Below are 22,506 nucleotides of genomic sequence, written 5' to 3'. Positions count from 1 at the left end.
TAAACTTTCATTTATTTATTTATTTATTTATTATTGAATAGAAACAGGGAGAAATTGAGAAGGGAGGGGGTAGACAGAGACAGGGAGACACCTGTAGCCCTGCTTCACCACTCATGAATCTTTCCCCCTGCAGGTGGGGACCAGGGGCTTGAACTTGGGTCTATGCACACTATAATGTATGCGGTCAACCAGGTGCACTACCATCTGGGCCCTTTTGACCTTTCTAAAGTATCCAAAATCCTGGTCTCAGACGGGCAGGCAGACAGAGGGATCCTCTGTCTCATCCATCAATGAAGAGTCACTCTTGACAACACTCCTGTGTTCCTAGGGGCACACACACAAGCTAGGTTTACCCTGGGAGGGAGCTGTTCTGTGGAGAGGCTAGAAGGTGTCCCCAGCTTTCCCTGACGCCTCAGTGTCAACTGGCTCCAGACAAGTCAGTCTTTGTTGAGGATCTTAGAGGTGGAGAGGAAGGCTGCAGATTTCAGCCCAAGGTGGCCGAGGGAGGTCCAGTCCGGGCCAAGTCTGTGTTTAGGAAGTAGGTGCAGAGCTGCCCTTTACCTTTGACCTTGATAATGCCCCGGCTGTAGCAGGTGTAGCCTAAGGACTGCAGGGCCCATGCTGTCTCTTCAGTCACCTGAAATTGGGGGTGTGTGTAGGTGTGAGGAAATGTAGGGGCGGTCCTCTCCTGGTCCCTGTCCCCCATACCTCCCCTTGCTGGCCCCTTACTTGGATCTTGCCCAGGACACCTGTGCTCTCCATGCGGCTGGCCACATTCACCGTGTTCCCCCAGATATCATACTGTGGTTTCTGGGCCCCAATCACTCCAGCCACTACTGGTCCGTGGTTCAACCCTAACAAAGGTGTGGTAAAAACAAGCCTTGGGTGTATGTGGGGGAGGCGGGGGGGGGGTGGTATTTGAGGAAGGAGAGGGAAGAAGAACTTCAAGGACTTAGGGAAACTTGGAAGAAATAATGGTAAGGGCCGGATGGTGGTGCACCCAATTGAACACACATGTTACAATGCTCAGGGACCTGGGTTCAAGCTTCACAAGTGGTGAAGTAGTGCTTCAGGTCTCTCTCTCTCTCTCTCTCACCTTCCCTTCTCAATTTCTCTTGGTCCTATCAAATAAAATGAAAAATATATATTTTTTAAAAAAGGGGGGGAGGCCTCTGAGAGTGGTAGATTCTTGTACAAGTACCAAGCCCCAGTGCTAACCCTGAGAGAATAAAATAAAGAATAAAAATAAATCAATCAATAAAGATGGGGGGTCTGGAGGAGCATGGCAAAGGGAAAGGACCTAATGGCTCCTGACCCAGCTGCTCATACTCCTTCCCAAGGGTGCGGACAGAGTGCACTGGGAGTGGCTCCCAGAGGATCGTGGGGGAGGGGGAGCCTGAGGGGTGAGGAGAAAGAGCCAAGGTACCTCGGTCAGGAAGGGCCTTACCCACACGCAGGTGGAAGTTGTTGAATGAGTGCTTGTTGATGACGTCCAGCTTAGACCCAAGGGCCACTGCGAATTCCACCATGGTGCCCAGGTGGCTGCAGTTTGGCTCAGCATCCTGCCAAGGGGTCAGTGAAGGCACGGGAATATGTCCCACGCATGGGCCCCACAGCGAGGGCCCCCATGAAGGTCGGCAGAGAAAGGGAGGGAAGGGTGTGGTACCTGCTGGGCATCCTGCCCGGAGGTGGCGTTTAAGCCGGTAGCTGCCATGTAGGTGCTGCCTATGGTTTTGATCTTCTCCACCCCACTGAACTTGGGCTTCGAGAGCAGCTGTAGAGAGAGAAGGCTGTGTTCCAGTCTCTCTGGCTCATTCCCTGCAGCCCAGCTGCAGGTTTTTCAGAGCCGAAGAGCCAGGTTGAGGGGAGAGGGGTGGGAAAAGGAAGAGGCGCTGGCAGTGGGCAGAATTACCAGAGAGGGTAGAGCTGGGGACCCAGGGGAGCAGAGGGCTGGCTGGGTGTCATGGTTCAGAGAGCAAAGTGGAGGGAGGGACTGGTAAGAAAGGCTAGTATGGGGGGTGAGGGGGTTGTCTAGGAGTTGTCACCTCATCAAAATCAGCGATTATCTCATTGAGCAGCCGTAGACACTCCAGCCCTTCGTGGTTGATGTTGGACTCAGAGTAGAACTCCTTAAAGTCTGGGACTGAGGCGAACAGGACACAAACACACTCGTAGGACTGGTGGTAGAGGTCCTGGGAGGACAGGAGGCTGGGGTGAGATGTGCGTGTTCTTTTCTGCTCTGGACTGGTGTGGGGTCTCCCCTCTGGGGCTCACTCTCCTCTCCCTCGGTTTGAGAAGTATTGGGAGCACAGCCTGGAGGATGGTGAAATGGCTAGAGCTCTGGATTTGCAAACATGAGGTCCTGAGTTTGATTCCCAGTATCATGTATGCCAGAGTGATGTTCTCATATATATATTTGTTTAAGACGTAGAGCTGGCAAAATGGCTTACCTGGATAGGGTGCCTATTTTGCAATACATGAGACCTAGGTTCAAGGCCAGCCCCCACTGTAATGGAGGAGGCTTGATACTGTGTTGTTTTTCCTCCCTTTCTGTGTCTGTCTCTTTTCTGTCTGTAAAAACCTGGAACAGTGGAGCCCTGGCAATGATCTCTCCAACAAAACAAAACAAAACAAAACAAAACAAAACAAAACAAAACAATAAAATAGTATGGAGAGCAGCCTGGGAGGTGGTGAAGTGGTAGAACTTTAAACTTGCACACATGAAGTCCCGAGTTTGATCCCCAGCACCACATATGCCACAAGGATGCTCTGGTCTCTCTATCTGACGCTGTATTCAGTCTCTCTCTCAAAATAGAATACATATATTTTATTTTTATTTTTTTAATACTTATTTATTTTCCCTTTTGTTGCCTTTGTTGTCTTTTATTGTTGTAGTAGTTATTATTGTTGTTACTGATGTCTTCGTTGTTGGATAGGACAGAGAGAAATGGAGAGAGGAGGGGAAGACAGAGAGGGGGAGAGAAAGATAGACACCTGCAGACCTGCTTCACCGCCTGTAAAGCGACTCCCCTGCAGGTGGGGAGCCAGAGGGCTTGAACTGGGATTCTTATACCAGTCTTTGCGCTTTGCACCATGTGCGCTTAACCCGCTGCGCTACAGCCTGACTCCCAAAATAAATATATTTTAAAAGACTTATTTGGTGGGGGTGGGAAAGAGAGATTTGGCACATGTAGTGATAGGGACTGAACTCAGGACCTTCATGTTGGCTTGTCCAACACTTTATCCACTGCTCCACCTCCAGGGCTGAAAATAAAGAAGATTTAAAAAAAAAAAAAAAGGAAGAAAAGAAACAAAGAAGTATTGGGAAAGAGAGATAAGGCTGGGAAGCTGGGTGACGGTATGCTCAGGCAAACACACACATCACCATGCTTAAGGGTCCAGGTTCGAGCCCCCAGCTTCCTGCCTGCGGGGAGGATGCTTCATGAACGGTGAAGCAGGTCAGCAGGTCTATCTTTCTATCTATCTATCTATCTATCTTTCTCTCTCCATCTCTCTCTCTCTCTCCCTCTCTCCTTCACTCTCAATTTCTCTCTGTCCTGTAAAAAATAATAATAAAGTAGAAAGAAAAAAAATAAAAAGGAAAATGGCCTCTAGGAGTCATGGATTTGTAGTGCTGGCATCAAGTCCCAGCAATAACCCTAGTGGTAATAAGAGAAAGATAGACAGACGGGGGGGGGGGAGATAAGGCTGAGTTACCCAGGGATATGAAGTGGGACTCAAAAGTAGGGTCTCACTGTGATAAGGGTTTGGGTCAGGATTACCTCACAGCAACATGAAGGCAGTCACTTCTAGAACTTGGGTTTTATCTATGGGAATTTTCTTTAACTCATATCTTACTGAAAGTCAAGTCAGCTTACAAAGATAGGTAAAAGCAGAAGATAAAAATAAAACAATGACCGAGAAAACTGGGCAAAGGGGGAAGGAAGTGTAAGATAGTGAAGACGGGGTCAGCCCTGAGCTTTGTCCACAGTTTGTGTGTCCTGAAATTCTTGTTAGTCCTAGATGACAGTCCTCAGCTTTCTATAAGACAGTGTACAGTCAGAGGCAGGACTCTTAAGTCTGCAGGAGAGGAAAGAAGAGGTCTAGCTGCTCCTGCCAATGTCCTCGTGTTCACAGCAGGGAGGGCGACATGGTGGTGGCATAAATAAGACTGTGCAAACATGACAATGATCTCTCCCGCATCTCTGGATCACCAACAGGACTTTCTGTGGTGATGGACATGAATCATATCCATGCGGTTCAGTATGGTGGTCAGACGTCCTGTCAGCGTTGAACACTTGGAATTGGCCAGTGAGAATGAAGAATTGAATATCTCACTTCACATTGATTAACTAATTAACCCATCCATTCATTAATTTTTGCAGAGCTAGTGCCTCACCACTCCCAGGCTGACTTTTTCTTTCAGATCCACAGAGAGGGAATTAGACACCAGAGCACTGGTGCTTCTCCCGGGGCCATGGCACCAAGCGGTCGGTGGCCAGTGCTTGATGCTGGGCTGCAGGAGGGGCCAGACATATGCCATGACCAGTGAGCTCTCTCTCCAGCCCTGACTTTTCCATTATTGTTCATTTTGACTTCAATGGCCAGGCATGGCTAAGGAAGGGCCACCATACGGGATAGTGTGGGTCTAGAGAGACGGGTGGCCATGATCAGAGAGGACACTTCTTCCCGGTGAGGACTTGGGGCTTAGTGGTCCAGGGAGGAAGCCCAGTGACTAGAACATTAGACTTAAAAGCAGAAATCAGGTTCTGGGATGGATGGGAGATAACATAACATTTATACAAAGGACTTTCATGCCTGAGACTCTAAAGTCCCAGCTTCAATCCCCTGCACTGCCATAAGCCAGAGGTGAGCAGTGATCTGGTATAAAACAAAACAAAGTATAGGAGGCCGGGCGGCACGCAGGGGGTTAAGCGCACGTGGCGCGAAGCACAGGGACCAGCTCAAGGATCCTGGTTTGAGCCCCCCAGCTCCCCACCTGCAGGGGGATCACTTCACAAGTGGTGAAGCAGGTCTGCAGGTGTCTATCTTTCTCTCTCCCTCTCTGTCTTCCTCTCCTCTTTCAATTTCTGTCTTATCCAACAACAATGACAGCAATAATAACAACAAGGGCAACAAAAATGGGAAAAAAATGGCCTCCAGGAGCAGTGGATTTGAAGTGCAGGCACCAGCAAAAGTATAAATTCCAAGTTCAATCTCCAGCATCTCACATGCCAGAGTGATACTCTGGTTCTTTCTCTGCTCACACTTGTGTTTATAAGTAAATAAATCTAAAAAAAAAAAAAAAAGAACTGGAGATCTTGGGATTTAGCAATTCCATGTCACTAAAGACAGGGTGGCAAAGTGGCTCACTTGGAAAGTGCACTGCTCTGCCACGTGCGAGACCCAGGTTCCAGCCTGGCCCCTGCCACATTGAAAGAGGCTTTCATGTTGTAGTCTCTCTCTCTCTCTCTCTCTCTCTCTCTCTCTCTCTCCTGCTCCTCCTTCCCTTCCATCCTCACTCCCCTCCTCTTCCCTTTCCTCTCTTCTCCCCATTCCTCCTCTCTCCCTCCCTCCCTCCCTCCCTCCCTCCCTCCCTCCCTTCCTTTCTACCATAGCAATGCTCAGCTCTTTGGTTTATGGTGGTACAGGGGTCTTAGTTCAGAACTTTGAAGCCTTGCACAACCATTACACTATTGCACCCAGCTCCTGATCCCTCTTTCTCTATCTAAAAACAAAAACAGAGCTTCAGGTTTGTGGCAATGGAGGCACCTGGCAGGGAGAAGGCCCAGGGGGCCACTCATGCACTCTAGGGCTGTCCAGAGAGATGGACCAAGACTTTTATCTGAAATCAGTCCCTCCAGTGCTGGGGCTTAGGAGTCAGGTGGGGGAGTGGACTCACTTCGTTTCTTCTGTTCTGGCCGATAAACTGGGGGGCCACATGCGCCGGGAGCACATTCTCCAGCAGCAGCCTGGTCAGGTTCTCCATGGTCTCTGTCTCCTCCCGCTCCTGCCGCAGTTTCTTCTTCCAGAGGAAGTCCAGGCGGCAGTAATACTCATTCTGGGCGGGGCCACCAGATGCATTGCAAGGGAGCCTGCTCCTGAGTGCTCACCCCCTTACTTCATGGATCTAAACCCTGCCACCCACCTGGAGACAAGGCTTAAGGTGCGACTCTCCCAGGGGAGGCTACCTTTGAGATTAGATCAAGGGAGGGTGGGAGTGGGCTGGCGTGGGAGGACAGAATTGGGTGCAGGTCCCCCCTCCCCCTTAAGAGTAATTTTTCCTAGATTGGGTATGGGGGAATGATCGGGGGAGGAGGAGAATTGCAGGGATGAATGAAGCAAAGGGAAACGAAAGTGGTGATGGTGGGGGTGTGTGTGTGTGTAGGGAAGATAGTATAGTGGTTTTTTCCAAAGACTTTCATACCTGAGGCTTGGAGGCCCCAGGTTCAACACCTGCTACCAACATAAGCCAGGAAAAAAAGAAGAGGAGGAAGGGGAGGAGGAGGGGAAGGAGGAAGAAAGAGAGCAGAAGGAGAGGGAAAGAAAGGGTGTAGGAAGTTTCATTTAGAAACTTCCAGTGGACACACCATCTGGGTGCAATCTTGGAGACACAGATGAAGACAAAGGGCAAGAAAGACCAAGTCACAGATCCTGCGGGACAGGGCAGTGGCTTACCTGCCGAGCCAGGACCAGGAGGGTGAAGAAGAAGATGAAGAAGGAGACAGCACCCATCAGCTTGGGCTCCTTGAGCACCCCCGGCCTGAGGAGGGTCACAGGTCAGGGAGGCCCCTTGCCCAGTCCTTCTCCCTGCCCCAGCACCCATACAGGCTTCAACCTCCGCACCACCACCCCGCCTCTGCCTTTCCCCTGTGGTGATTCCAGCCAATGAGATGACAGCTCTTCAGTGTCCTATCTCACGCCCACCTCATCCCTGTGCCCCCAGAACACAGGCACCTCCACCCAGCAGCTGTATGCACCTGGAGTCCCAGCGGTGCAGGTAGAGGCGGGTGACCAGGCAGTCGGACAGCCAGGCATGGGAATGCAGGAAGAGCACACAGGAGGCCGCCAGCCACAGCAGGAGCAGCAGCAGCTTCCACTCAAAGCTCATTTGCAGGAAGACGGAGCAGGACAGGAGGCCGAGCACGCAGCAGTGCATAGAGTACTGGACAGTTAGGCACAGGGGTCAGGACTCAGACTGTGCTCCAGGTTGCTGTAGAGGCACCCCTGGGGACCCCTGCCCTGTGCCTCCCAGGGCCCAGGTCCTGTCTGGAGGGAAGGGGGTATCACACACACACATGCACACGCACACGGTTACATTTGACCCTTGGGAGTCAGGGCTGAATGGTGTACTCACTGGGATGCTGACCAGTGGCAGGGAGCCAGGGAGCTCCCAGGACAGGTTGAAGGCCAGGGAGGATGTATTCCAGGTGTGGAAAGGACAGCTGGAAGTTGCTGGCAAGAAGATCTGCAGGGAGAGACGCTGAGTGAAATGAGCATGGTGGAAATGTGTTTCGGGCTGGATGCACTGGGCTGGGAGGTCCTGCTCTTTCTGGTTGGAGAGGGAATCTTGGGGCTAGCGTCGTGGCTGGGGCAGGTGGGCAGGGACAAGAGGAGTGGGTGGCATGAGGCTTGGGTCTGCTGTGTGGTGTTTCATTAGAAATTCACTGAATTTCTCTGGGCCTTAACTTCTTCTTTTGTAAGTTAACTGGGGAATGATGATTCATTTCTTTCTTTTTTAAAAATATTTATTTATTCCCTTTTGTTGCCCTTGTTGTTTTATTGTTGTAGTTATTATCATTGTTGTTGTTGTTGCATAGGACAGAGAGAAACAGAGAGAGGAGGGGAAGACAGAGAGGGGGAGAGAAAGATAGACACCTGCAGACCTGTTTCACTGCTTATGAAGTGACTCCCCTGCAGGTGGGGAGCCGGGGGCTTGAACCGGGATCCTTATTCCTGTCCTTGCACTTTGCGCCACTGCCCGACTCCCATGATGATTCATTTCTAGTGTGTCTTTTAAGGACAGAATTCTAAGAATGACTCTAAATTCTGAAAAAAAGAAAGAAAGAAAGAAAGAAAGAAAGAAGGAAAGAAAGAAAAAGAAATCAGCCTAACCCAGTCGCAAAATCATAGTGAGTTAAGTAATGTAGATCTGGTTACACGGGGCATCTAAGAAAGGATGCCCAGTTAAGTGTTCCTGACAGTGACTATACCTAGGTGGGAGGGTGAGGGTGACTGTGCTACAAGTCCTAGTTTTTGTCCAGCTGCCCCCCCTCCTGGGACCCCCACAAGGCCCACTGCCCTCACCAGGCTGGTAACGGCCATAGCAAAGACCAGGAGGACGGTGGCAGTGCCCAAGGCCACTCTCAGTGTGGGCTGGGTGGCCACCAGGCCAGACAGTGCGGGAAGCCAGTGAAGCATCTTGGGACCTTTCAAGACACATCTCTGTAGAGGGAGAGCACAGGGTCTTAGCCACGGGGCAGGGGGGCCCACAGCAGGGCCCCGACTGGCTGCCACTGCCCCCACTCCCCAGCCACCTCACCGTCAGATGCTCTGAGAAGCAGACAAAAAGGAGGAGGAGGAAGAGAAGGAAGGTAATGCTGTAGGTGATGGCCAGGGCTGGGGGCCTGCAGGAGACAAGGGGGTGGGGCTTGAGGAGCCTGTCTGGGGTCGTGGCAAAAGCAGTCACGAGGATTAGAACTGGTTGCCGGTGGCTACTACTGTGGTCTAGAAAACCTTGGGGGCAGGGCAGGAGTCTAAGGTAAGGTTGGGGGACAGGAACTGGTAAGATAGTGCAGGACAAGAATGACTGCATCAGAGGGGTCTTGAGGCCTTGAGGCCAAGGCTCCTTCCTGTGGCCTTAACTCATCCTCTCTCTTCCGGGCAGCAGATGAGGGCAAAGGGCCAGCTTCCTAAGGACCTTGGGCAGGACAGTGCTGTTGGGGCAGAGCATGGGAAATGCTGGGTTTGTGGAGGAAGTTCACACGATGTGATAGGAAGATGAGGGCTGCGATTATCACTGGCTGCTCGGCGCTCATGTTTCCTTGTGGGTCTATACCCAAAGCCACGGGGGAGGCTCACAGCAGGTGTGGGGGTGTGGGGGGGAGATCTGTGCTGGGCCTGGGCCTCTCTTACCTGTTGGTCACCAGCATTTGAATGATGAAGTTGGAGAGAAAAACCAGGAAGGTGCAGGCTACGTAGTATTTGAAGGCAGGGAGTGCAGAAAGTCGATACTGGGGGGTGGGGTGGGGAAGAGGATGGGGTAGAGATGGGGTCCCAGAGCTGCCCTGTTGCCTTACAGTGTCAGTCCCAGGCCAGAAGTGGGCCCCCAGCCTCATGGCCTCCTCTTTCTCCAGTCCAGTCACTCCTGGTTTTCCTGCCCTTCCCCCAGCACTAACTCAAGCTAAGGGACAGAGGGTCCCTATGGGACAGAGGCTCAGCCTGATCTCAAACCACCCTGGGATCACAAACTGAGCATATCTGGAGAAGTATGGAGAGGCTAGGGCCTTGTGCCTCCCTCGCCAAGAGCCAAAGAACTCAAGTTGAGAAATCCCCCTTTGTCAGCCCCACCCACCACCCATGCCAGCCCACCTCTTTCTCCATCTCCTTTTCTCGGAAGTACAGGGTCAGTGGGTTGAAGTCCTTTGATTGCTTCCACTGCCTGGGGGGAGTTGGAGGGGGCAGGAGTGAGCCTCAAGAGGAAAGGACAGGGCAGGGCAGGGCAGGAAGGGGTGGTCAGGTGGGTCTTTCTTTGGAAGAGAGCTGGAAACACTCCCACATCCCATCAGGGCAGCACTGCCCCCCCTTCCCCCACCCACAGGAGCCCAGGGCCTCCAGCTTCCCCCAGCCCTCCTCTCCTCTCCATACTTCTGAGAGTTGAGCTGTTCGATGACTTGGAAGAACTTAGCATCTCCAGTGTCCAGCTCGTCGTCAAGTCCCCTGGGGGTGCGGCTCCTGCACAGTGAGAGCTCAGCCTGTCATCACCAGAAGTCAAAACAACGTCTAGGCCAAACGCAAGCAGACCTCCCCACCCAAGGGAGGGTGGAAGTAGAGCTCCCTGTCAGTCTCACAGTCAGTTTTACCCCAGCCTCCTCCTCACCGGTCCAGGCTCCACTGTGGGCTGAAGGAAGACAGGGCCTTCTCCTGCAGGGAGAGAGCATAGGCCCTTGAGCATTTGACCTCACTGTTCCCCCTGCTTCCGGTGATCGTCTGTCTTTGTCTCTGTCTTTCTCCCATATCCCACCTGTCCTTAAGAGAAGGTTCATTTCTACTTTTTTTTTTTTTTTTGCCTCCAGGCTTATTACTGGGGCTTGGTGCCAGTACTGTGAATCCACTGCTCCTGGCAGCCATTTTTTCCATGTTAGTGGATAGGACAGAGAGAAATTGCAAGAGGAGGAGGAGGTAGGGAGGGAGAGAGAAAGAGAGACACTTGCAGATCTGCTTTGTCATTTTTTTTTTAAGTGAAGCAGTAGCTTCACTTTTTTTTTTAAGTTATTATTGTTGTTGGATAGGACAGAGAGAAATGGAGAGAGGAGGGGAAGACAGACAGGGGGAGAGAAAGACAGACACCTGCAGACCTGCTTCACCACTTGTGAAGCGACTCCCCTATAGGTGGGGAGTCGGGGGCTCGAACCGGGATCCTTACACTGGTCCTTGTGCTTTGCGCCACCTGTGCTTAACCTGCTGTGCTACAGCCTGACTCCCTGCTTTGTCATTTTTGAAATGTCCCCCCCCCCCCTGCAGGTGGGGAGCTGGGGGCTCGAACCCGGATCCTTGCATGAGCCCTTGTGCTTCGTACTATGTGTTCTTAACTAGGTGCACCATTACCCTACCTCCATTTTTACTTAACACTTCTTCATGCTTTATACTCCCAGAGTCCTTATACTCTGCACCCCACCCCTAAACACACCACTAACATATATCTACTTTAAAGGTTTTTTTTTTTTGTTATCTTTATTTATTGGATAGATACAGCCAGAAAGTAAGAGGGGAATGGGAGATGGGGAGGGAGACAGAGAAACATCTGCAGTTCCACTTCACCACTCATGAAGTTTTCCCCTCTGCAGGTGGACCTATATATTTTTCGTCATTGACATGGCTTCACTGCTCCAAGTCAACCTTTCAGCAAGAAAGGGATCATAGTAGATTCTCAAACATGAGGTGAACTATCCAGGTAAGCTGTCTTGCTGGTTGTCCCCATAGAGTATCACTTCCAAGACAGCCCTGTGTCTCACTGCATCATCATAGGTTTGCAAGACTGCTGACTCTTTGAGTCTCATCTTCCCTAAGGACTGCATAGATTCCAAAGCCAAGGACTTGCTCCTCACTCAGTGATGCCCAAAAGTCCTTGTTGGTTTAAATCAAAGTGGCAACACCAGCTATTCTTACCCCTGTTTGACCTCTTGTGATGGTCAAGTTGAAGTGGGAGGTGGTGTGGTAGAAAACAAAAAATGGAGAAGCAGAGGAAAGAGGAAGAGAAACAGACCCGGTGGTAGTCACCCTCTTGTGCAGCAAAAGGAACGTGCAGGGTGCTCAGAGATGGGAAATGAGGGTGAAATATTGCTGCTTGTGGTAGAAGTGTATGACTGGTCTTCCTGCTCCCCTTGGCTCCTGTGAGGGGCACAGGTCCCATGGGGGCCAAGCTACCCCCCACCCCCAAACCACAGTTTTGTATATGTGAGAAGGGAGGGTGAGGGGCAGGGAGGCTGAGAGGTTTACTCATCTGTCTGTCTATGCTTAAGCCTATTTATCTATCTACCTGCCTCCCCGATGTCTATAAATTATTTGAAGGCAGGAACTTTGTCTTCTCAAGAACCAGTTTAGTGCCTGCCACAAAATCAGTGCACATTGTGGAATGAATGAAGGAATGAAGGAATGAATGGTCTTGACCAGCACAAACACTGCCCCACCACCCCAAAATGTCACTTGGGGACTTGGAATCTGTGAGCTGATTGTGATTCTCAAGATTTTTTTTTTCCTTCCTTCCTTCCTTCCTTCCTTCCTTCCTCTCTTTCCCTCCCTCCCTCTCTCTCTCTCTCTTCCATCACCAGGGCAACACTGAACTAACATTTTCAGATAGAAAGAAAGCCAGAGGGGGTTAGGCAGTAGCACAGTGGGTTAAGTGCACATGGCATGCAGCTCAAAGACTGGCGTAAGGATCTCAGTTTGAGCCCCCGGCTCTCCACCTACAGGGGTGTCATTTCATAAGTGGTGAAGCAGGTCTGCAGGTGTCTATCTTTCCCTCCCCCTCTCTGTCTTCCTCTCCTCTCTCCATTTCTCTCTGTCCTATCCAACAACAACAGCAATGGCAGCAATAACAATAATAACAACAACAAGGGCAACAAAATGGGAAAAATGGCCTCCAGGAGCAGTGGATTCACAGTGCAGGCTCAGAGACCCAGTGATAACCCTGGAGGCAAAAAAAAAAAAAAAAAGAAAGAAAGGAAAAAAGAAAGCCAGAGAGGAGGAAAGCGACCACAGCAGCAAAGCTCCGTCCAGTGCAGCAGGGGCTGGCTAAGAGTTGGGTTATATGTATGTCAAAGCAGGTGAGCTATCTTGCCAACTCAATTCTCAGGATTTCTTTCATTAAAAACCTTTTATTTTATTTTACTTTGTTTATATTGGATAAAGACAGAAAGATGTTGAGAAGGGAGAGGGAGACAGAGAGGAAGAGAGAAAGAAAGACACCTGCAGCACTGCTTAACTGCTCATGAAGCTTCCCCCCGAAGGTGGGGGCCAGGTGTCCTAGCACATTACAACATGAGCACTCTACCAGAAGCACCACCACTGGGCCCCCCAGGTCTCAGGATTTCTAACATTTGACTGAGTCCTGGAGCTTCTGAGGCTGAGAAATGAATTTCTGTGCTGGGGAGAGCCTCTGCTAAGAGCTGTCCTTGAGATGTACAAAAGCTCTTCTCAAGAGCTTACACCCCTGACAAGGAGTCCCACTAATAATGGAGGTGGGGAGCGTCTGGCATGGCTTCTGAGGGCACCACACAGACCTGCTCCCTACCTTCTCCATCTGCACCCTGCAGCGCACAACTGGCTCTTGCCTCTTCCTTCCTCTCCTTTCTGCCAGTTTAGTCTACTTGGTCCCTCCTTTATCCCCTATTGAGACTTGAAATTAAGTCCCTCTGAACCATTGCTGTCAATGTCCTCACCCCACACCCCAGTGTTCACCAGTGCCTAGTCTGTCTTTCGTCTGAATAGGAGAGAAGGGGGTATAGGGCATGGATATGGGGGATGGGGCTCTGGAATCACCCCACACATCCAAGTAGGTCTATCTAGAAGATTCTGAAAAGGCCTACAGAGTGGTGACAGGGAATGCCAAACAGCTCTTTTTTTTTTTTTTCCCTCCAGGGTTATTGCTGGGCTCGGTGCCTGCACCATGAATCCACCGCTCCTGGAGGCCATTTTTCCCCCTTTTTGTTGCCCTAGTTGTTGCAGCCTCATTGAGGTTATTATTGCCATTGTTGACGTTGCTTTGTTGTTGGATAGGACAGAGAGAAATGGAGAGAGGAGGGGAAGACAGAGAGAAAGGGGAGAGAAAGATAGACACCTGCAGACCTGCTTCACCACCCGTGAAGCGACTCCCCTGCAGGTGGGGAGCCGGGGGCTCGAACCGGGATCCTTACGCCGGTCCCTGCACTTTGCGCCACGTGCACTTAACCCACTGCGCCACCGGCCAAACAGCTCTTAAGGAGGTAAAATAGAGACAGACCTGAGGACCTTAATCCTGAGACGTTTGCTCCTCGAGGGATGTGGTCTGTGTCCCTGCTTGAGAGTTTTCTGGCCACTGATGATTAAGCATTGACTCCAAGAGACAGTCAATGGAGGTGAGGTGGGGGTGGGGCCATTCAGGCTCCTCCAGTGCCTGCTCAGCTGTTGCTGGGCCACTGATTACTTGAAGGTGCTGTGCAGTAGGCAGGCGGGTCCTCACTTCCTGATACCAGGGGGAAGCTCACTTGCTCCTCCCCCACCCCCCACCTGCTCCTGGTGACTTCCTTCTCCAAGGCATGTGCAGTTGTCACTGTGGCCACAAGTCACATACAAGCATTAAGGAGCAGGGCAACAGCAGGTTTGCTCAATCTGCCCAGTCCAAGAGGACGGGGCTTCCAAGGGGGAGCTTGGGAACAATCACAGGAGAGCTCCTGTCTCCTCTGAGGTCACCTGGGGGGGAGGGTGATGGTAGAAACCTTTACCCTTTCACAGGACTCACGGCAGGGGTGGGGGTAGGGGTGGCACATACCGGGAGAGGGGTGGATGTGGACACTGGACTCTCTATGTGACTCAGGTGGGCAAAAGGCTTGGCTGCACCCCAGGACTCCAGGTATCGGGTCATCAGCAGAGAGGGACGCATCTTGGGGCCTTCAAGGGAGGACAGCAGCCCTCCCGCAGTGCCCTTCTCATCTTCTTCCTCAGCCTGGGGCAGGGAGGACCAGAGTCAAAGTCACAGCCCCTTTCCCATTCACCCTCCCCAACACACACCCTTCTCTTGCCCCCAACACACACACACACACACACACACACACACACACACACACACACACAGCTCTGGGTCAAGCTCTGGCACAGGATAAGAGCTCAGAATTGTTGGGTGTGAGTATTCTGGATGAAGTCACTCATGGGAGTCCCGTCCCGCCTGGGCTTTTACCCGGGGATCAATGACCAGGTAGGTGGGTTCCCCGAGCTCCCGCAGGTACGGATCCCGATGGTCCACAGCCGCATCCTCCACAGCGTATGCCCCTGCCAGCAGGGCCAGGGTGGCCCCTGTGATATGCACTCGTCTGGAAGGAGGGGTCATGGGAGTCAGGACAGGGGTGGGGAGGGGTGTGCTCATTTCATTCCAGAATCATCCCGGGAGGTTTTACACCAGGTCAGACCTGCACTCTGGGAGATGTCTGTGACTCCCTTTTTGCACCCCAGGAGCTCTCTGAACTCCTCAGGAGGCTCCTTCTAAGGAGCCATGATTTCATGGGAGCATCTACACAGGGGAAGCTTTACAAGCTATGGAGCAGCACCATACTGTCTGCATGCCTCTCTCTCTCTCTCTCTCTCTCTCCCTCTCTCTCCTTTTAAAAGTTTCTGGTCATACTTTCACTTAATTTTATTTTTTGAACATTTATTTATTTTTGATAGACACAGAGAAAATTGAGAGGGGATGAGAAGAAAGAGAGGGCAAAGGAGAGACATCCGCAGCACTGCTTTACCTCTTGTGAAACTTTTCTCCTGCAGATGGGGGCTTGAACCCTGGTCAGAGCATGGTAACATTCTACCAGATGCACCTCTGCCTGCCCCCCCCTTTGCCTTTAAGGTTATTTCTGGGGCTCAGTGTCAGCACTATAAATCCACTGGTCCTGGCAGCACCCCCCCCCATTTTATTGGATAGGACAGAGAGAAATTGAGAGGGGAGAGGTAGAGAGAGAGAGAGAGAGAGAGAGAGAGGGAGGGAGGGAAAGATAGACACTGACAGACCTGCTTCATAGCTTGTGAAACGTTCCCCCTGCAGGTGGGGAGGCAGAGGCTTGAACCCAGATCCTTGTGTGGGTCCTTGTGCTTCATACTTTGTGCACTTAACCAGGCGTGCCACTGCCCAGGCCCCTATCTCTCTTTTATCATTCTCTTCTGCTCTGTCTCATACTGTCTATCCATTTGGGAAAAATAAATAAATAAATAAATAAAGCAATGGAATCATGTAGATGTATAGCCTCAGCAGCAAAAATATGATACGATGTAATGTGATGTGATGTGATGTGATGTGATATGCTATGTTATGCAGGGCTTGGAGATAGCTCTCCCAGCACAGAGCAGTTTTATCATGCATAAGAACCAGGGTTTAAGGCCCTAGCCTAAACAAGGAAAATTTCATATGTGGTATAGAAGTGCTATGGTATCTCTCCTTCTCTCTCTCTGGCTCTCTCTTTCTTCCTGTCTCTACCTAAGAGAGAGAGAGAGAGAAAGAAATGCAGAGGGAGAGAGTGAATGAGACCACAGCATCACAAACTTCCATCAATGCGGTGGGGTCAGGGCTTGAACCTGGGTCCTGCACTTGGCTGCACACTATCCAAGTGAAGTATTTCACTGGCTCTCCCTCTCTGTCACCATATATTTTTAAAAAGTAGAAGGAGGGGAGTTGGGCAGTAGTGCAGCAGTTTAAGCGCATGTGGTGCAAAGTGCAAGGACTGGTGGAAGGATCCTGGTTTGAGCCCCTGGCTCCCCACCTGCAGGGGAGTCACTTCACAAGCAGTGAAGCAGGTCTGCAGGTGTCTATCTTTCTCTAATCCTCTCTGTCTCCCCTCTTCTCTCCATTTCTCTCTGTCCTAAGCAACAACAACAACAACAATAATAACTATAATAAAACAACAAGGGCAACAAAAGGGAATAAATAAATAAATATATATTTTTTAAAAAGTAGACAGAGAAGGAGAAAGAAGAGTCCACCAGGAGTGGTGGAGTGGTGGAGTAGTGCAGGCACAAAGCCCCAGTAAAAGCCCTGGGGGCATGTAAAAGGCAGCTGAAGCTCTAAGGAAGTGCTTTTCATAGGGAGGTGGGTCAGGGCAGGCTTTGACTGTGACCTCACCCTGGCACGCCACCTGCCTCCATGTGATTGGCCAGTGTGACATCATGGGACCAGACATCATACTGCCACTTCTGCAGCCCGATGACTCCACACAGCACGCTGCCTGAGTGCACGCCCACACGCATGTTGATGTCCACGCCAGTGGCTGCCCGAAGCTTCCTGAATGGGATGCATGGGGGACAATTAGAATAACCTCCTCAGCCCTAACCACAACCCTTCTTATGTCTAGGAGGGCTGCCACTAGCATGCCTGCCTCTCCCACCTCTTCCCTGCTGTGTGTCCCCGCCTTCCCCCCCCCCCCCACAGACCTGATGGCCCGGCACATGTCCAGCCCCATGCGCACACAGTTGATGGCGTGGTCTGGCAATGAGAGTGGCAGCCCTGAGACGCAGTAGTAGCAGTCTCCCAGGATCTTGATACGCATGCACTCGTGCTCCTGGGAGGGAGCATTGCAGGGCTGAGGCACCCAATTTGAAGCCAGGAGGCAGGGGAGGGTTGGGGAGAGTGGGGTGCAAATATGAAGTCCTAAAGGCCTTCTGAGATTAGGCTTCCTAGGCCCAAGGTGTCCCTGAACTTAACAAAGGACTGGTGGAACTTCCCCAGGCAAGTGTCTTTCTTAAGAGTTTTCCAAGCGTCAGGATGTGTGGCTCTCTCCAGCTCTGGCATTATAGGATGTGTTGAGTAAAGCATACACAAGTAGCCTCAAAAAAGGGGTTCATTGGGGGCAAGACCTAGGATTAGATTCCCTGGGGTCTGAGCAGGTGTCTGCACTAAGGTTGGCAAGAGCAGAATTTGTCCTTAGAAGGACTTCTGAAGACTAGAATATCTGAAATTATATTTCATCGCAGGCTCTGAGCATATTTGGGGGTCCTGTGGCCGGGGTGTCTATGGAGTGTCTCAGCAGAGGTCTCTCTCCAGGCTTGGGGTGTAGGACAGCACCTCTTTCATTTGTAAAGAAAGGGTTTTTGTCAATATTTCCACCCTAGGCTCTGCAGAGGCTGGAGTCACTCTTGGAAGGGTTTCTCCAGAGCTGGGGTGTTTGTGGGTGGGGAGTCCCCGCTGACCTTGGCAATCTGGTCGAACTTGCCAAAGAGCTCGTTGAGCATGAGCACCAGTTCTTTGGGGGAGCACTCGCTGGCCAGCCGGGTGAAGCCCACGATGTCAGCATACAGCACGCTAGCGGCAGGGCAGACTCCGTCAGGGGGGCGGGGTCCACAGCCCCTGGCCTCCTCCCTTCCGGCCACCCTCCTTCCTACCTGACTCCCTGATGCCTCTTCACATAGAGGCTGTGGAAGTTATTGGTGCTCTCTGGCCGAGACCCCTGTCCAGCCTGCAGGCGTGCCATGATCTCTGCCTTCATCTCCCGAGCCAAGTAGGCAGGAAGGATGGACAAGAGAAGGTGTTCCTAAAGAGAGAGAGAGAGAGAGAGAGAAGGCGTGTTCCTGGGGAAAGTCCAGTTGAGCACCAACCAGCATGGAGCACACCGCATGAGGAGCCCCAGGCTTCCTCAGTCCCATTAGGTGTGGGGGTGGGGTGGGGACAAGATCTAGGGCAGGAGCGGTGGCATGGGTTCCAAAAGGAGGAAGCATGTGCAGAGGTTTCTAGACTCACTCCCAGAAGCTGTGTTGTGTTGGTTTAGCCACACACAGCTGACTTCACACGCACACGCGCCCCATCCTGCTGCATTTGCTGCATTTTGGAGCTGGAGCTAATGTCCCGCATTCAGTATCATCATGTCCTAACGTGCTCTCATGGGCTTCATTGTGAGCCTCACAACAATCCCCCAAGGTGGGCGATTGCATTATTTCACCAAGGAGGAAAGAAATCAAGGGCCCTGTATTCGGCTTGGAAGGCGCGAACTCCGGGCCCCGCCTGCAGGCCCCGCCCCGCTCCACCTCCCAGCCCCACCGACCTGGTGCTTCTTCTCGGTGTCCAGCCGCCGGCGGGAGTGCAGGGAACTCAGCGCCTCCCGGAAGGTGGCCCGCAACGCGCGCTCCATCAGCGCCTTGTGGTAGGCCCCCGCCACGTTCCCGCATAGGAACAAGACCGCATTTGCTGCCAGCTGTGTGTGGGTGGACATCAGCCTCAGAGGGTACTGGGCCCGGACAGGGGTGGCAACGTGTGGGCTCCCCGTGGGTGGAAAGGACTCTACAATTAAGAGAGCTAAGTATTTCGAGGCAATAGCGCCACACTGTGGAGAATCGCACCTCTTCATCTGTACTCACTGCTTCAGCCTAGCTAAAACAACACAGCTCTGGGGTCTAGAAACCTTTGCAGACACTTCCTCCTCCTGGAATCCGTGCCATTGTTTCCGCCCCTACCCTCACCGCAGCACAAACTACTTAAGCTGCAATTTTTACAACCTCTCTGTGAAGGGGTCATGATCCATGTCTGACCCCTGGCAAAATCCCTTTCCCATGAGCCCAGGGTGTCTCCTACTATCTGCCGACATGGGGCTGGCTGCATGGGTGTGTCAGCCCCAGGAGGTGGGAGGGGTTCTGTCTATGTGTGTATCCAGTATCTAACTGTGTCCAGTCATGCAGTCACAACCCAGCTAACATTTGCTGTGTGATGTGTAGGACCAACCAGCGTGCTGTGGAGAGGCTCCAGGTGCAGACTGTGTGACCTTTGTATTCACCTGTGGCAGCAGAGCTGGGCTGGAGTCTGCCTGCTGCCCCAGATACAGACCCAGAACCAGCAGGTGTGACAGTGAGGAGGTGAGGCCTGCAGCAGCAGCATCCCGCATGCCCAAGGGCAGCATAGAGTACACAGTGAAGATGACAAAGAGGAAAAAGGACACCTGGGGAGGAGGCACGAGAAGCTGTTGGCTACTCCCTACCTGTGTGTGAGATTCAGACCCAAGCAGCCCCATGACCCCAGCTCTCACCTGGTCCCAGGCGCTCACCAGGCCCCCAGTAAACAGGAAGCCATGACCCAGTGCCAGCAGCGCGGCCCACACCAGGCCAGACAGGGGCCGCGTCCAGCGCTGCAGTCTTTGCTCTCTGGAAGCCAGGCCCAGCAGCAACGAGAAGCCCCCCAGAGCACACAGCACAGTGGTCAGGAAGCCCAGATCTGAAACCAGCTCCTAGGAAGGGGGAAGAGGCAAGCCCGAGGAGGTAAAATTAGAGTGTGGAGTTCAGGAAGCTCCTTTAAGGAGAAAAAGAATCAGAAAACTCTCAGGTCATGGTCTGGGAGGTGGCGCAGTGGATAAAGCATTGGACTCTCAGGCATGAGGTTCCTGAGTTCAATCCCTGGCAGCACATGTGCCAGAGTGATGCCTGGCTCTTTCTCTCTCCTTCTATGTTTCTCATGAATCAATACATAAAATCTTAAAAAAAAGAAACCTCTCAGGTCAGTTCTGAAAAGCCTGGAACCCAAGGGTGAAGAGGAGATGGGACACTTCTGCTTGCTGTTCATTTCAAGTGGAACCACGTGAAGTCACAGAGAGCCTGTTTCTGTTTGCAGAGCCAGCGTCTCATATGGCTCCCCCTAATGTTTCACTGGCAGGCAGCAGGAGTTCCTGAGCCTTGGCCCATCTCCCCAGGAGACTTGGCTCCTACCCCATATTGGTCATTGTTGAATCCATGCCCTTACTGAGCCTTAGACTGTTCCTTGATTAAGTAGGAATCACAGCACCTGCATGGAGTCTCAAAGAAAGTGAGACTTCTATACCAGAAGGCACTTTAAAGAGTAAGTGTATCCAAATCTGACCAATTCACTTAGAAGATTCCCTGTCCCCTTCCTGCCCTCCCCAACCCAGGGCTTCTTGGCAGATGAAAGCAGTGTGATTGCTATGAGAGAGACCCTAGATGTCCGTTGCTGACAGGGACACCCAACTGTGGGCACAGAAGTTCTGCTTTGTCCCTGCCCTTTGTCCCACCTCTTCTGGAACGTGGAGGTTACCCACTAAGACTGAACTTGCCTCGTGCCACCTTGCCTCTGAAGAGTAAAATATTTGGGATCAAACAATCTCCTGAAATAGAGTTGAATATCCTCCCCTCCCCGAATAAAGAAACTGGAAGCAGGTTTATCCAAGGACTAGTCAGAGTGGGTTAGACACTGCCTCCTAGGAGATCTGCGGGTACATCTGCCCACAACCCCACAGAGAGAATGCAAACCAGGAAGCAAATCCCCATGGGGCCCAGTGTCATTTCCCCCCTGGAGAACTGGAAAATCTGTGTTGGATTTATTCTAGAACCTGTAAGCCACAGAAGCACATAAGGTCTGTCAGTCCCCCGAGAGCAATTAGAAGCATTCAGGGCACAGCCAGCTCCCTGCTTAGCTCAGAGAGGTCTAGTGACATGTGCAGGACTTCCCAGCTCCCAGCAAAGAAAACGTATGGCAAAGAAGATTCCCCCTCCTGGCCTGAACAGTGCCCCTCCCTCTGCCCAGGAGGAAGCCCGCTCACCCTGCCGCTGGCCCAGGCCACCACCAGCAGTGCCAGGAGCCCGCCCAGCACAATCAGCAGCAGCAGGAGCAGCAGCGGGTACTGCTGGCTCAGGCTGTAGTAGGTCTCATAGAACAGGTCTTCACTGGGGGGCGGCCGAGGACTGAAGAGGCGGGCCATGGTCTCCGTGGCTCTCCCACACTGCACCCTGTGGGGTGTGGAGGGTGGGGGATGCTTACCTCCTGTGGTCTCAGCCAGCCCCAGCTGTGTCCTTTTCTCTCGACAGATCCAAGTCACAGTCACTCCTGACCCCCCACCTTGCAGCAACCCCATCACGATAGGGAACCTCCCAGAGACCTCACAGGTGGAGGGGGACTGCCCAGCCTTCCTCCCTCAAACCCAAGCTGGGAAATGCTCTAGCAAAACTCTTGCACTTGGGGGCTGGAACAAGGGTACCCTCCATCCCCAAAACTCACTGCTGCTGCAGTTGTGTGGGCTGGGCAGGAGTGGGAGTCAGGGGGCTGTTTGTGGAGTCACCCTGGCGGCTAAACTGGTGGCTCCCAGCCCTAGGCGACAGGCCCTTTCCTCCTGGCGCGCCCAGGCCCCCTCCCACTTCCCCGACAGACAGGACGACAGACGGGACTGCCCAGCCCCTTCCCGTGCTGGAGCCTCCCCAGGCCTCCTCCCCCCTGCTGACTTAGTCCTGCTGCCTTTCCCCTTCAGCCCCCTGAAAGAATACCGCTGGTGGAAGAGAGGAGTTGGGGTGAGTCAGGCATCCAAATGGGGGTGGGCAGCTGGGATGTGGGGAGGCTGACGCTGACTGGGGACTGGAGTGGAGCCCGTGTTGGGAAGGAGGGGAGGCCACATGGGGGCTAGGATGCGGGTCAGGACTGCAGAGGAGGGCTCACGGCCTCCCTCCCGGGTGGTGGGCATTGTGGATCTGAGCTGTGTTTGCCCCAGACTCCAGTCTGGGCACATTCGAGGATAACTTTGTGGAGGTAAGATTTTCCACTGCCACGCACCGGTTTCAAGCCTCTGGAGCTGTGTGTAATGGGAGTTCATGCGATGGGGGTGAGGGGTGAGCTGATTGTCCAGCACCTGTGGAGCATCCATAGTGCAGGACACCCCATACATTGAGTTCTGCAAATTCTCAAGGAATTCCCCCACCCCCACCCCCACCCCCGCCCCACTGCAGTTTCTGAAATCCAAAGAAAACGGGTTTAAGTGTGTGGGGAGTGGGTGGACTGATGGGATTCTCAATTTCTCCCTCCAGAGTTTAGATCTAGGGTGGGGGGAGTTGGGCGGTAGCGCAGCAGGTTAAGCGCAGGTGGCTCAAAGCTCAAGGACCTGCATAAGGATCCCGGTTCGAGCCCCAGCTCCCTACCTGCAGGGGAGTCTCTTCACAAGCGGTGAAGCAGGTCTGCAGGTGTCTGTCTTTCTCTCCCCCTCTCTGTCTTCCCCTCCTCTCTCCATTTCTCTCTGTCCTATCCAACAATGAAGACATCAATAACGACAATAATAACTACAGCAATAAAACAAC

General features: G+C 52.3%; 1 protein-coding gene across 5 annotated transcripts; it reads right to left on the bottom strand.

Annotated features, from left to right (window-relative positions):
- Nucleotides 1–24: 24 nt before the first annotated feature.
- ADCY4 (adenylate cyclase 4) lies at nucleotides 25–21,593 on the bottom strand. Of its 5 annotated transcripts, XM_007536218.3 has the most exons (26): nucleotides 21,443–21,569; nucleotides 20,988–21,174; nucleotides 19,467–19,664; nucleotides 19,218–19,379; nucleotides 18,492–18,641; nucleotides 17,836–17,984; nucleotides 17,644–17,755; nucleotides 16,888–17,015; nucleotides 16,580–16,738; nucleotides 14,654–14,786; nucleotides 14,249–14,422; nucleotides 10,100–10,143; nucleotides 9,868–9,954; nucleotides 9,592–9,661; nucleotides 9,136–9,233; nucleotides 8,543–8,627; nucleotides 8,308–8,445; nucleotides 7,358–7,468; nucleotides 6,981–7,165; nucleotides 6,679–6,763; nucleotides 5,903–6,061; nucleotides 2,046–2,192; nucleotides 1,667–1,774; nucleotides 1,448–1,562; nucleotides 730–854; nucleotides 25–637 (listed from the first exon to the last, which is right to left on the bottom strand). In XM_007536218.3, the coding sequence occupies exons 2-26, from the start codon at nucleotides 21,144–21,146 to the stop codon at nucleotides 485–487; spliced, it is 3,234 nt and encodes a 1,077-aa protein (XP_007536280.1). In that variant the 5' UTR covers nucleotides 21,147–21,174; nucleotides 21,443–21,569; the 3' UTR covers nucleotides 25–484. The 5 variants fall into 5 exon arrangements, with proteins under 5 accessions (XP_007536280.1, XP_060031262.1, XP_060031260.1 ...); XM_060175279.1 differs by having other exon boundaries at nucleotides 19,218–19,664; nucleotides 21,443–21,593; XM_060175277.1 differs by lacking the exon at nucleotides 18,492–18,641.
- Between the last annotated feature and the right edge of the window lie 913 nt (nucleotides 21,594–22,506).

This window comes from Erinaceus europaeus, chromosome 16, assembly GCF_950295315.1.
Source record: "Erinaceus europaeus chromosome 16, mEriEur2.1, whole genome shotgun sequence".
Lineage (NCBI taxonomy): Eukaryota > Metazoa > Chordata > Mammalia > Eulipotyphla > Erinaceidae > Erinaceus > Erinaceus europaeus.
This window is presented reverse-complemented; position numbering and strand designations above follow the sequence as displayed.

Excerpts from the sequence above, each read along its gene's own strand:
- ADCY4 (XM_060175279.1), bottom strand. The coding sequence starts at position 21,146 with ATGGCCCGCCTCTTCAGTCCTCGGCCGCCCCCCAGTGAAGACCTGTTC. Across the intron at positions 14,423-14,653 it reads ACCTGGTCATTGATCCCCGG|GCTGAGGAAGAAGATGAGAA; the intron begins GTAAAAGCCCAG and ends TCCCTGCCCCAG. Across the intron at positions 9,955-10,099 it reads CCACAGTGGAGCCTGGACCG|GAGCCGCACCCCCAGGGGAC; the intron begins GTGAGGAGGAGG and ends CTCACTGTGCAG.